Below are 11,389 nucleotides of genomic sequence, written 5' to 3' on the forward strand. Positions count from 1 at the left end.
GACAGTGAATATAGTGGGAGTGAATGGCAAAGGGAAGGTATAGGTTGAGCAGCACGGCAAGCAGCGTAGTGGCCTGAGCTGAGACGCCTTCCTCATAAATGAACAGTCTGTCCTGGATCACCAAGGAAACGCGTGAAAAAAAGATTCTCTGTCTCATTTGATTTGACTCACTGCTCTCTGCTCCAGAGCGTCGTTTGTTACCCATGACCCCCTACTCTCCTCGGAGAGCCTCCTCCACGCGCTGGCCGTTTGTCAGGGAGTTATGGAGGTCTATGGGCTGGAGATGGGCCTGGTCCCTGGGGGAGCAGAGCTCACACTGATGAATGGCCTCAGACACAATCACACACCATGCTGTGCTGCCCGTCTCTAACTGTGAGTCAATACAATACAGTACACATGAACACACACACACACGCACGCACACACACACACACGAGCGAACACACACATGCACATTCACGCACAGATAAACACATACACATACATACATACACAAACACATATACACACATGCACACAAATATGCACACAAACGTACACAGACAGACACGCACACACACACAAGTATAAACACACACACACATATACACACACGCACACTCCATTACCGAATAACATTAATAGAATCCTGATCTATCCCCCAACCAAGCCCCCACCCCCACCCTACAGGTACTCCCAACAGATACAACAGACACACAGAATATAATTACAGATGGAAATATTTCTCGCCTCCAGCTAAGCAAGGCAGGCTTGTATTAAAAGCAGCCTCTCTGTGAACAGGAGCAGCCTCTCTCTGAAGTGAACAGGAGCAGCCCTCTCTGAATGACAGAGCAGCCTCTCATGAACAGGAGCAGCCTCTCTTGAAGTGAACTAGCGCCTCTCTAAGGAAAGCAGCCTCTCTCTAAAGTAACAGGCAGCCTCTCTGTGAACAGGAGCAGCCTCTCTCTGAAGTGAACAGGAGCAGCCTCTCTGAACAAGAGCAGCCTCTCCTGAAGTGAACAGGAGCAGCCTCTCTCTGAAGTGAACAGGAGCAGCCTCTCTCTGAAGTGAACAGGAGCAGCCTCTCTTGAATAGACTGAACGAGCAGCCTCTCTGTGAACAGGAGCAGCCTCTCTCTGAAGTGAACAGGAAGACTCTATGTCGACCTCTCTTGAAGTGAACAGGAGCAGCCTCTCTCTGAACAAGAGCAGCCTTTTGTGAACAGGAGCAGCTCTCTCTGACAGGCCTCTGAAAGGAGCAGCCTCTCTCTGAACTGAACAGGAGCAGCCTCTCTCTGACTGAACAGGAGCAGCCTCTCTCTGATGAACAGGAGCAGCCTCTCTCTGAAGTGAACAGGAGCAGACTCTCTCTGAAGTGAACAGGAGCAGCCTCTCTCTGAAGTGAACTGGAGCAGCCTCTCTGTGAACAGGGGCAGCCTCTCTCTGAAGTGAACAGGAGCAGCCTCTCTCTGAAGTGAACAGGAGCAGCCTCTCTGTGAAGTGAACAGGAGCAGCCTCTCTCTGAACAAGAGCAGCCTCTCTGTGAACAGGAGCAGCCTCTCTCTGAAGTGAACAGGAGCAGCCTCTCTCTGAAGTGAACAGGAGCAGCCTCTCTCTGAAGTGAACAGGAGCAGCCTCTCTCTGAAGTGAACAGGAGCAGCCTCTCTCTGAAGTGAACAGGAGCAGCCTCTCTCTGAAGTGAACAGGAGCAGCCTCTCTCTGAACAGGAGCAGCCTCTCTCTGATCAGGAGCAGCCTCTCTCTGATCAGGAGCAGCCTCTCTCTGAACAGGAGCAGCCTCTCTCTGATCAGGAGCAGCCTTCTGTCCCCGTGGCTGCAGTCATGCTCTTCATAGCTGTGGGCTCCAGCAATGGAAGGGTGAAGTGCGGCTGGTTACGGTCTGCTGAGCGCTCCTCCCGCCCGGCCCCTGAGCGCCCGCTGACTGTGAGGGCTCAGAAGAGGCTTGGCGGCTTTAGCAGGGCTGGTTCCGGACGGCAGGCGCGGGGTTCCTGTGTCCTCTTTAAAAAAAATTTTAACAAACAGCTCGATGCAAAGCAAACCCGGCAGAATATAATGCTCTGGCTATGTGTTGCTGAGAAAATAACCCCCTTCCTCCCTCAGTTGTTCACACTCCACCTTCCTCTCCCTCTTACACCCCCCCAGCCTCCCCACCCCTAATTTCTCAGCTCCCTGGCTTGACAAATCCCAACACAAAGAGCAACGTGTTGAAAAGTCATTAGTGCCACTTCCCCACTGACTGGGCTGGATTGGAGAGGGCGTGGGACTGTGTGTGCGTGCGTGTGTGTGTGTGTGTGTGTGTGTGTGTGTGTGTGTGTGTGTGTGTGTGTGTGTGTGTTTGGGTGGATAGGAAGAATATTCAGAGCCACTTCCATGAAACAAAACCAGCAACTTTCACTTCACATCTGTCCTTTAACCCCCCCCCCCCCCACACATGTTAAAATGACGGGTCCCACAGCACTGCATGCCTGTGCTTAAACCTGCATCATCCCTGTGACCCATTGATTTGGGTAGTGTGGGCGAGATGCATCACGTGTTTAAAATCGGTCTTCTCCTGAGCAGGAATGAGTCAAGGGTTCGAATGGCAAACAAAAAGAACATCAGCAGGGACTCAAATTTACTGTAAAAAAAAATATATATATATAAATACATAAATAAACCTTCAGAGAATTTCTCTGTGTGCATCTTTTTCATATTTGGTTGTGCGTGCCTGTGGGCGTTTGTGTGTTGTGTGTGCACCTCTCTGCATGTTTCTTAATGCAGCCGAGCGGAGTCTGACGTGTGTGCACTTTATGGCGACTTTATTGCCAATGTACGGCTCAGCAGAGCGTGACCTTGTAGACTTTATGAGGACGTATATGTGTCTGCTGCGTGGGTACGCACACGTGTGTGTGTGTGTTCACGCGTGAGTGAAACTGTGGGTACACGTGCATATGTGTGTGTGTGTGTGTGTATGTGTGCGCATGCATATGTGTTTGTGTGCACGTGCGTGTGTACGTGTGTGTGTGTTTGTGTTTGAATGTGTGCTTACGTGTGTGTGTGGTGGTGTGTTGATGTTGTGCATGTGTTGTGGCGTCTGTTACGTGTGTGTTCGTGTCTTGAATCTGTCCGTGTGGTTGAGTGCTGCATGGCCTCTGCCGTAGCGCTGTTTTTACGTGTGTGAACGCGTGCGTGCTGGCTTCGCGCTGTCACGCGAGGCAGCCGAGGGAAGGTTCTGGAAGGCCCGTGGAATCAGCGGAGATTAATTAAGCGCTCCCGCTCCCCTCCTCCCGCGCGCTCGCCCGAATGCATTATTCAGGCGCCGTGTCCGAGGGGTCGTCCGGGCGGGGAGACGTTAAATATTTAGCGCGGTGCACGGGCACACACAGCGCCGCTCTGGAGGCTCACGACGGGATGAAGAGGCCCGTTCAGCCCGGTTTGATCCGCCGATTACAAAAGGGGGACGGAGCGCGCTCGGACGTGCCGGGCTCCCTCCGGCCTCCGGGCACGGGCTCGGCTGTGTCCCGGGTGGCTCCTCGCTCACCCGGGGCCCTGTCATCATCATCATCATCATCATCATCATCGCTCACCTGTCCTGTCTGTCCCAGTAGCAGAGCTTTGCCTCGGGATTGAGAGTCAGCGTCAGACTCGGAGAGTGAGTCTCAGAGAGTCAGACTCGGAGAGTAAGTCTCAGAGAGTCAGACTCGGAGAGTGAGTCTCAGAGAGTCAGACTCGGAGAGTAAGACTCAGAGAGTCAGACTCAGAGAGTGAGTCTCAGAGAGTCAGACTCGGAGAGTGAGTCTCAGAGAGTCAGACTGGGAGAGTGAGTCTCAGAGAGTCAGACTCGGAGAGTGAGTCTCAGAGAGTCAGACTCGGAGAGTGAGTCTCAGAGAGTCAGACTCGGAGAGAAAGTCTCAGAGAGTCAGACTCAGAGAGGAGTCTCAGAGAGTCAGACTCGGAGAGCGAGTCTCAGAGAGTCAGACTCGGAGAGCGAGTCTCAGAGAGTCAGACTCGGAGAGCGAGTCTCAGAGAGTCAGACTCGGAGAGCGAGTCTCAGAGAGTCAGACTCGGAGAGCGAGTCTCAGAGAGTCAGACTCGAGAGCGAGTCTCAGAGAGTCAGACTCGAGAGGAGTCTCAGAGAGTCAGACTCGGAGAGGAGTCTCAGAGAGTCAGACTCGGAGAGTGAGTCTCAGAGAGTCAGACTCGGAGAGTGAGTCTCAGAGAGTCAGACTCAGAGAGTGAATCTCAGAGAGTCAGAGGGCGAGTCAGAGCGGGGCTCGTCACACGCAGCTTGCGCAGGTGGCCTGTGGGCGTCCCGGTCGGGCAGAGCGGATCGCTGACGCGCAACGAGATACGGACGCCCTGCCGACCAAAATCCCTCCCCCCCCCCCCTCCAGGTGACACTGTAGTCAGTGATGTGCAGCTTTGCCAGGCCGCTGGGCACAGCCCGAATCCGTTACCATGGCACCCGCCCACCCACCAGAACCCTTTCATAATAGGACGAGCCACCTGGCGAAGCCCAGAAGCGTTCTGACTGCAGCATCAGTGTGGGATCTGAAGGGATACCCACGGTAAGAGGGACCCGCAGGCAGAATTAACACCGCGTTAAGTCGTCCGGGACAACGGTGTCTGCTCAGAAAAGAAAATGAATTTCTTAGTTCAGCTTCCTTTTTTTAATAGAATTTGGAAATGCATCCGCTGAAAAGCAGTTTTGAGTTTTTTTTGGTTTTTTTCTTCGGTTGCCCAGATCGGTGGTTTCTGGGGCTCAGGGGCGCGGGGAGGCACTGAACCAATCCAGGGGTTTCATGTGGCCAATTCATGTGGCAATTCAACCAAATTTACCTGTGCGTGTGTGTTTGTGTGTGTGTGTGTGTGTGTGTGTGTGTGTGTGTGTGTGTGAGTGCGCATGAGCTTGTGTGTTTGTGTGTGTGTGTGTGAGCCGGTGGGTGTGTGTGTACGTGCGTATGAGCTTGTGTGTTTGTGTGTGTGTGTGTGTGAGCTGGTGGGTGTGTGTGTGGTATATGCATTGATTTGTTATGTATATGCTGTATGTTCTCCTGGTGCGTCAGCGTGCCTGTACAGACGCTGCGGAATGATTGATACTCCTTTAGTGAGCCCACTTCCCTCAGATCTGCATTTCATTTTCCGGAGGAGAGGAGAGGAGAAGTGGAAAGAGGAGGCGACAGGAGGAGTGGAAGGAGCGCCCATATGGAACGTGCAAAGCGGCTCCAAATTGTTAAACACACTCCTACAACACACCAGGCCTGCCAATTGACATTGAGCACGGAGTTACAGGGGTGGGGTTTAGTGCTGAATTAATGCAGTCTGATGTTGGAGAGAGGAATTCATCAGACGGACACGGGCTTCCCCGCGTGTGTCATATCCAAAGGTTAATCAGTGACTTTTGACCCCTGTGTCTCCCGCAGTGCCATCACCCTGGACAACACCCTGGTCATCCTGTCCACCGTGGCCCCGGACGCCGGCAGATACTACGTGCAGGCCGTTAACGACAAGAACGGAGAAAACAAGACCAGTCAGCTCATCACTCTGTCTGTGGACAGTGAGTAACACACCCACACACACGTATGAACACACACATGCACGCACGCACAATTACACACACGCACAATCACACACATACTCACACGCACGTATGAACACACACACTCACACACACACGTATGAACACACACATGCACACACGCACAATCACACACACACACACGCACAATCACACACACACACACTCACACACATACTCACACACACGTATGAGCACACACATGCACGCACGCACAATCACACACACACACACACACTCACACACATACTCACACGCACGTATGAACACACACACTCACACACACACGTATGAACATGCACACACACTCACACACATGCACACACGCACAATCACACACACACACACACACACACACACACACACACACTCACACACATACTCACACACGTATGAACACACACATGCACGCATGTACGTACACACACACATTCACATACACACGTGCACACACGCACGCATGCACACAAACACACACACACACACACACACACAGACATTCTCATGCACACACATACACATACACCCCCCTCCCCTTCACAGGTGCCATTTTCAGTTTGTACGAATGTGTGTTTAGCTTGGTTCTTAAGGACCTGGAGGAGGATGTTTTCAGTCTGTTTAGGCTAGCAGTAAATGAGGTTTTAATGCAGCTCTCTCCTCTGCAACCCTCTCAAGGTGATCTCTAGACCTGTTGGAGTGGGTGAGAAGGAGTGCAGCCAATCGTGAAGGCTCATTCATTAGACCACACCTCCCCTTTGCCTGCGAGTAATTGAATTGCTTATTGTTTGGCTGCTAGGAAGCTATTTGTTAGGGTTGATGCCCTTTGCTGGAGCATTAAGGCTCAGCTGGACTCACACAAAAGGGGCATCTGCATTGTTGTGCTCAAAAAATGTCCGGTCAGTCAGCTGGAAAAAAAAGAGTTGAGATTGCTGTGGGACATAGTGCTTTGTGTACATATTAAGCCTGAGCAATGAAGCAGTGTTCTATTCAAGGGTTGGTGTATGTGTGCATGCATGTGTGTGTGTGCGTGTGTGTGTGTGTGTGTGTGTGTGTGCCGGTTTGTGTGTGTGTGTGTGTGTGTGTGTGTAGTGGTATTTAGGTGTGTGTGTGTGATTGTGTGTATATGTACTGTAAGTATGTCTGTGTGCGGATGCGTGCACTGTGTGCGTGTTTGTATCTGTCGGTGTGTGTGTAGGTGCGTGTGTGTGTAGGTATGTGTGTGTGTGTGTGTGTGTGTGTGTATATGAATGTGCATATCCATCTGTGTGCGTATGTGTGTGTGTGTGTGTGTGCCTGTGCGTGTTTGTGTGGGAGAGGCTATTCAGTGGCTCTTCTTCAGAGGTCCTCACAGTGCAGGTAATCCTGACAAGTAGGCGCCACCGCGGGACGTCAGTTAGCAGATGCTCCTGTGCGTGTCCCAGAAGCGCGGGCCATGCTTATGGCTACACGCACACACTGTGAAGAATACACTCTTCATACGGCTACCGTTTTCTCATTTAATGATTTTTCACTAGCAACACTGCTGCTGTTTTTGTTTTGGATATTTGTTTTTACAGTGCATGCTGTACTCCCCTGCAGGCACGCATCTCTCGGCCGCCAGCCACGGCTGCCAGCACCCCGGTGTTTTTGCCGATCGGCAAAGTGGTCGTCCACTGGCGGCAGGCCCGGTCATCAGCTCTTTCATCTTCTCTCTCTTTTTTAATTAAAAAAAAAAACAAAAAAAAACGGTATTTTACATAAATTTGTCATCCAACGAGGGGCTGAACCTGTCCGTTCGCACCCTGATTTGGAACGTACAATTATCTTTTCATAACCGCCGTTCGCACTGCAGACTCCAGACAGCGAAGGCATCCGCTACCCGCTGTTCTCCTCCGAAATCTGCCGCGTCTCCACACCTGCTTCTTTCTTCACACCGCGGCCCCCAGCCAAGCTCGAGAGGCGTGTCAGAGCAAGGCTTTTCATATGCGGCTTTTGGCACGCTGTCAACAGGCACCCCATCGAACCTGCGGGGGTCGCTAGAGAGCAATGAAATGCTAAACTTCACATTGCATTGCAGGCATTTAGCAGACGCTCTTATCCTGAGCGACTTTCACCACGTTCTACGTAGCATGTAGGTTAAGTACTTTGCTGAAGGGTTACGACGGCAGTGTCCTTCCGGGGAATCGAACCACTGACCTTCAGGTCACAAGACCAGTTCCTTCCCCGTTATACTACACTGCCGCCCAAACGCTGAAGCATCCTGTGCCCTAGGCGACGCGACGGGCGATTACAGGTGGCCCCTATCGGGCACTGGCACGGTCCGGTCCGGATTGGATTACAAGCTTTCTCCTCTTCTTAACAGCTGGAGCTCGTCTCCAGAGTCTCGCCTGGGCCGTCAGCCTGCAGGCCGCTGTACTCTGCGGTCGATTTCTGAAACACTGACAGCTGTGCTGACATTGGGGGGGGGGGGGGAATGGAAGGGGGGGGGGGGGGCGGGAGTAGAGTCCAGTCGCCTGTGTCCATTGGGCAGTGTTATAGTTACGCTCCTGTCCCGTACAGATGATGTGGGAAATGATTGACAGATCTTGGCTTCCTGTTCCTGCCATCTGGCCACTCCTCCTTCCTGGTCGTGCCGCGTATTGGCCTGTGGGGGGGGGGGGGGGGAGGGGGGCGGGACGCCAGACAGCCCCGGCCGCTGTTTACCCAGATCGCTCTCGCACCGCCGTGTCGTCTGTCGCGGTCTGTAATCTTAATGTCCCACATGCGCGTTTGGGACTGCGCAGGGCGAGCATGGGAGACAGGGGGGTGGAGGAGGGGGGGGCGGGGGTTGTTTGTGAACTCATTCGCACGGCAGACTGTTCGGCTTGTGGGACTACGTGTTTGTCTGAGTGTGTGTGTGTGTGTGTGTGTGTGCGTGCATGTGCGCATGTGTGAGTGTGTGTTTGTGCATGTGCGTATGTGTGTATGTGAGCACACGTCTGTGTGTGTTTGTGTGTGTGTGTGTGTGCTTGTGTCTGTTTGTGCAGAAAAGCACACGCAGAAATACACTCTTGAGAGCAGAAGCCTTTGGTTTTTCCAGCGAAGAAGGCTTTATTTTTCTTCATCTCTTTGACCTGAGACCATGTTGTGGGTGTCTGTAATGGAAATCAATCAGCGATGTTAGCATTGCCTCTCTCGGTTTACATTAAGCACGTCTGCTCTCCCGACGGACCGAGATCAACAGGCATCTCTCACACTCACCCCATCCACTGCTTTCTGGAGAAGTGCTGCTGCCCTCTGCAGGCCAGCCGAGGACCTGCAGTTACAGCGCGTTTGTAGCAATGGCTCTGTGCCCTTGGTTTCAGGCTCGTTTGAGCTGTGTGGCAGTGCAGGGGGTGACCAGCGGGAGGCGTGAGAGAGCACAGTGCATGAGCTTTTAAGTCAGACGTGATCATCGTCATCATTATCGCTGAGCATCTCTACGCTCTCTCAGTCCGTCTTCTCTTTCTCTCTCTCTCGCTTCTCCCTCTGTTATTTGCTCTGTCACACCTGTTTCTCACTCTCTCTCCATCTCTGTCTAAATCACTCTGCCTTTCTGTCTTGCCTCTCTCCCTCCCCTCCCTCGCTCCCTCTCTACCTTCTCTCTCTCTCTGTGACTCTCACTTCCCCCTGCCCTCTCTCTCTCTCTCTCTCTCTTTTCCTCTGGGTTCCTTAATGTTTTAATCACGTTCCTCGGTGCTAAAAGGTCACGTCTCTATTCCTGTCTGTATCTCATCGCCGCACGCCAGCTGTGAAAGCAGAGCGCTAAGGCGGATTAGCCGCCGCGCTCTCCGTCTCATCCCGTCTGTTTAACGCAATCAGGGCTGAGGAAAGAGGGGCAGCAAACCTCCACATCCCCCCCCCCCAACCCCCCCTACCCCCTCCCCCTCCCCCTCCGCAGGCAGGGGCGGGGCCAGGCCACCGTAACCGCGGCGAGGGCCGGGAGGGGCTGGCGTGATTTGCAGTACACTTTCCTCCGGAACTCGAGCGCTTCCCGCGGAGTCTAGAAACTATTGTTCTGTGTCAGGGCTCTGAGGCCCGGCTGTAAATTATTCAGGCGGAGCTGGAGTGCAGGGCTGGGGTTAGCGATGCTGCTGCCGCTGCTGCTGCTGCTGGTCTGGGTCCTGTTAGCCCCCACAGCTCCCTCACCTTCCCACAGACACCAGCCATCCTGCTCAGCCTGCTTCTCCTCAATTACAGCATGACATGCTCACACAGACACACACACATGCACACACATACGTACACACACACATACACTCACACACGAGAGCATGTGCAAACACACACAAACACATACAGCACACCCCACACAGACACACACGCACCCGCACACGCACACACTCACTCACACACATGCACACACGTACGTACACACACACATATACACGCACACACAAGCGCATGTGCAAACACACACACATACGCACACACACACAGACACACACGCACCCGCACACACACACACACACACACACGCACCCATACACACTGACACACATACACACACGCATACGCACACACACACAGACACACACGCACACGCACACACGCACACACACACTGACACACATACACACACACACACACACACACTCACACACAGTGAACCCCCTGTCCATTCCCTTTCAGATGTGGGGGGCCCGGCAGATCCCATCGCCCCCACAATTATCATCCCCCCACGGAACACCAGCGTGGTGTCTGGCACCTCAGAGGTCACCATGGAGTGCGTGGCCAATGCCAGGTGAGTCAACTTTGACATTTCAGATAAAGCAGGCTGTAGAATGTGTGTTCCCTTTTCCTTGCCTTTGCATGAATGTGTGTGTGTGTGTGTGTGTGTGTGTGTGCGTGTGTGTGTGAGTCTGAGTTAATTTGTTAATTATTTTAAATGCGATATTTGCTTTCCAAGTTCAAGAAAATATATGTCACCAAAACACAAGTCTCGGTTTGGAGGGTTCAGCAGACAGTGCATTAAAGAGTACATAAAAGACATGCATCAGACACCATAAAAACAACCGCTGGCGAAGTGGCATTCATAAAAACTGGTAGAGACAGAAAACAGGTGCTGCAGAGTGTGTCTTTGTCCGCTTTTTGTGTGTGTGTGTGTGTGTGTCAGTGCGTGCGTGCGTGCCTCTGTGTGTGTGTGTGTGTGTGTGTGAGTGAGTCTGAGTGAGTGTGTGAGTTTCTGTACTACTGCTCAACCTCCCTCTCTTTCTCTCTCTCCCAGATTCAAATTCAAATATGCTTTACTGTCCTGACCACACAGGTTATAATATTGCCGAAGAGTACAAAGCAGTAATTTGCATAAAATGCAAATTGTCAAAAAAACCATTATCTCTCTCTCTGTCTGTCTCTCTCTACCTCTCTCTTTTCTCTCTCTCTCTCTTTCGCTCTTTCTCTGTTTTTCTTTCTGTTTTCTCTCCCTCTCTCACCCCCTCTCCCTCTCTCTTTCTTCCGTGCTCTCTCTCCCCCCTCTCTCTCTCTCCCCACTCTCTCTCTCTCCCCTCTCTCTCTCTCTCCCCTCCCTCTCTCTACCTCTCCCTCTCTCTCCCCCTCTCTCCTCCCACTCTCCTTTCTCTCTCTCTCTCTCCCCACTCTCTCTCTCTCTCCCCTCCTCTCTCTCCCCACTCTCTCTCTCCCTCTCTCTCTCTCTCCCCCTCCCTCTCTCTCCGCTCTCTCCCCTCTCTCTCTCTCCCTCTCTCTCTCTCCCCGTCTCTCCCCCTCTCTCTCTCTCTCTCTCTCCCTCTTCCACAGGCCGCTCATAAAGCTCAGCATCACCTGGCGGAAGGACGGCGCGGTGGTCAGCAGCGGCCTGAGCGACTTCAGCCGCCGGCTGA

The 11,389-nt window shown here is 52.7% G+C and overlaps 1 protein-coding gene across 1 annotated transcript in view; it reads left to right on the forward strand.

The window, feature by feature from the left end:
* The window catches only part of sdk2b (sidekick cell adhesion molecule 2b), a 292,173-nt gene that overhangs the window by 213,121 nt on the left and 67,663 nt on the right, over positions 1–11,389 (forward strand). The window contains exons 5-7 of the mRNA XM_064323396.1: positions 5,401–5,534; positions 10,185–10,296; positions 11,307–11,389. The exon at positions 11,307–11,389 is cut by the window's right edge and continues 108 nt beyond it. Coding sequence (XP_064179466.1) covers positions 5,401–5,534; positions 10,185–10,296; positions 11,307–11,389 — 329 coding nt within the window. The remainder of the gene's footprint in view (positions 1–5,400; positions 5,535–10,184; positions 10,297–11,306) is intronic.

This window comes from Anguilla rostrata, chromosome 2 (genome assembly GCF_018555375.3).
Source record: "Anguilla rostrata isolate EN2019 chromosome 2, ASM1855537v3, whole genome shotgun sequence".
NCBI lineage: Eukaryota > Metazoa > Chordata > Actinopteri > Anguilliformes > Anguillidae > Anguilla > Anguilla rostrata.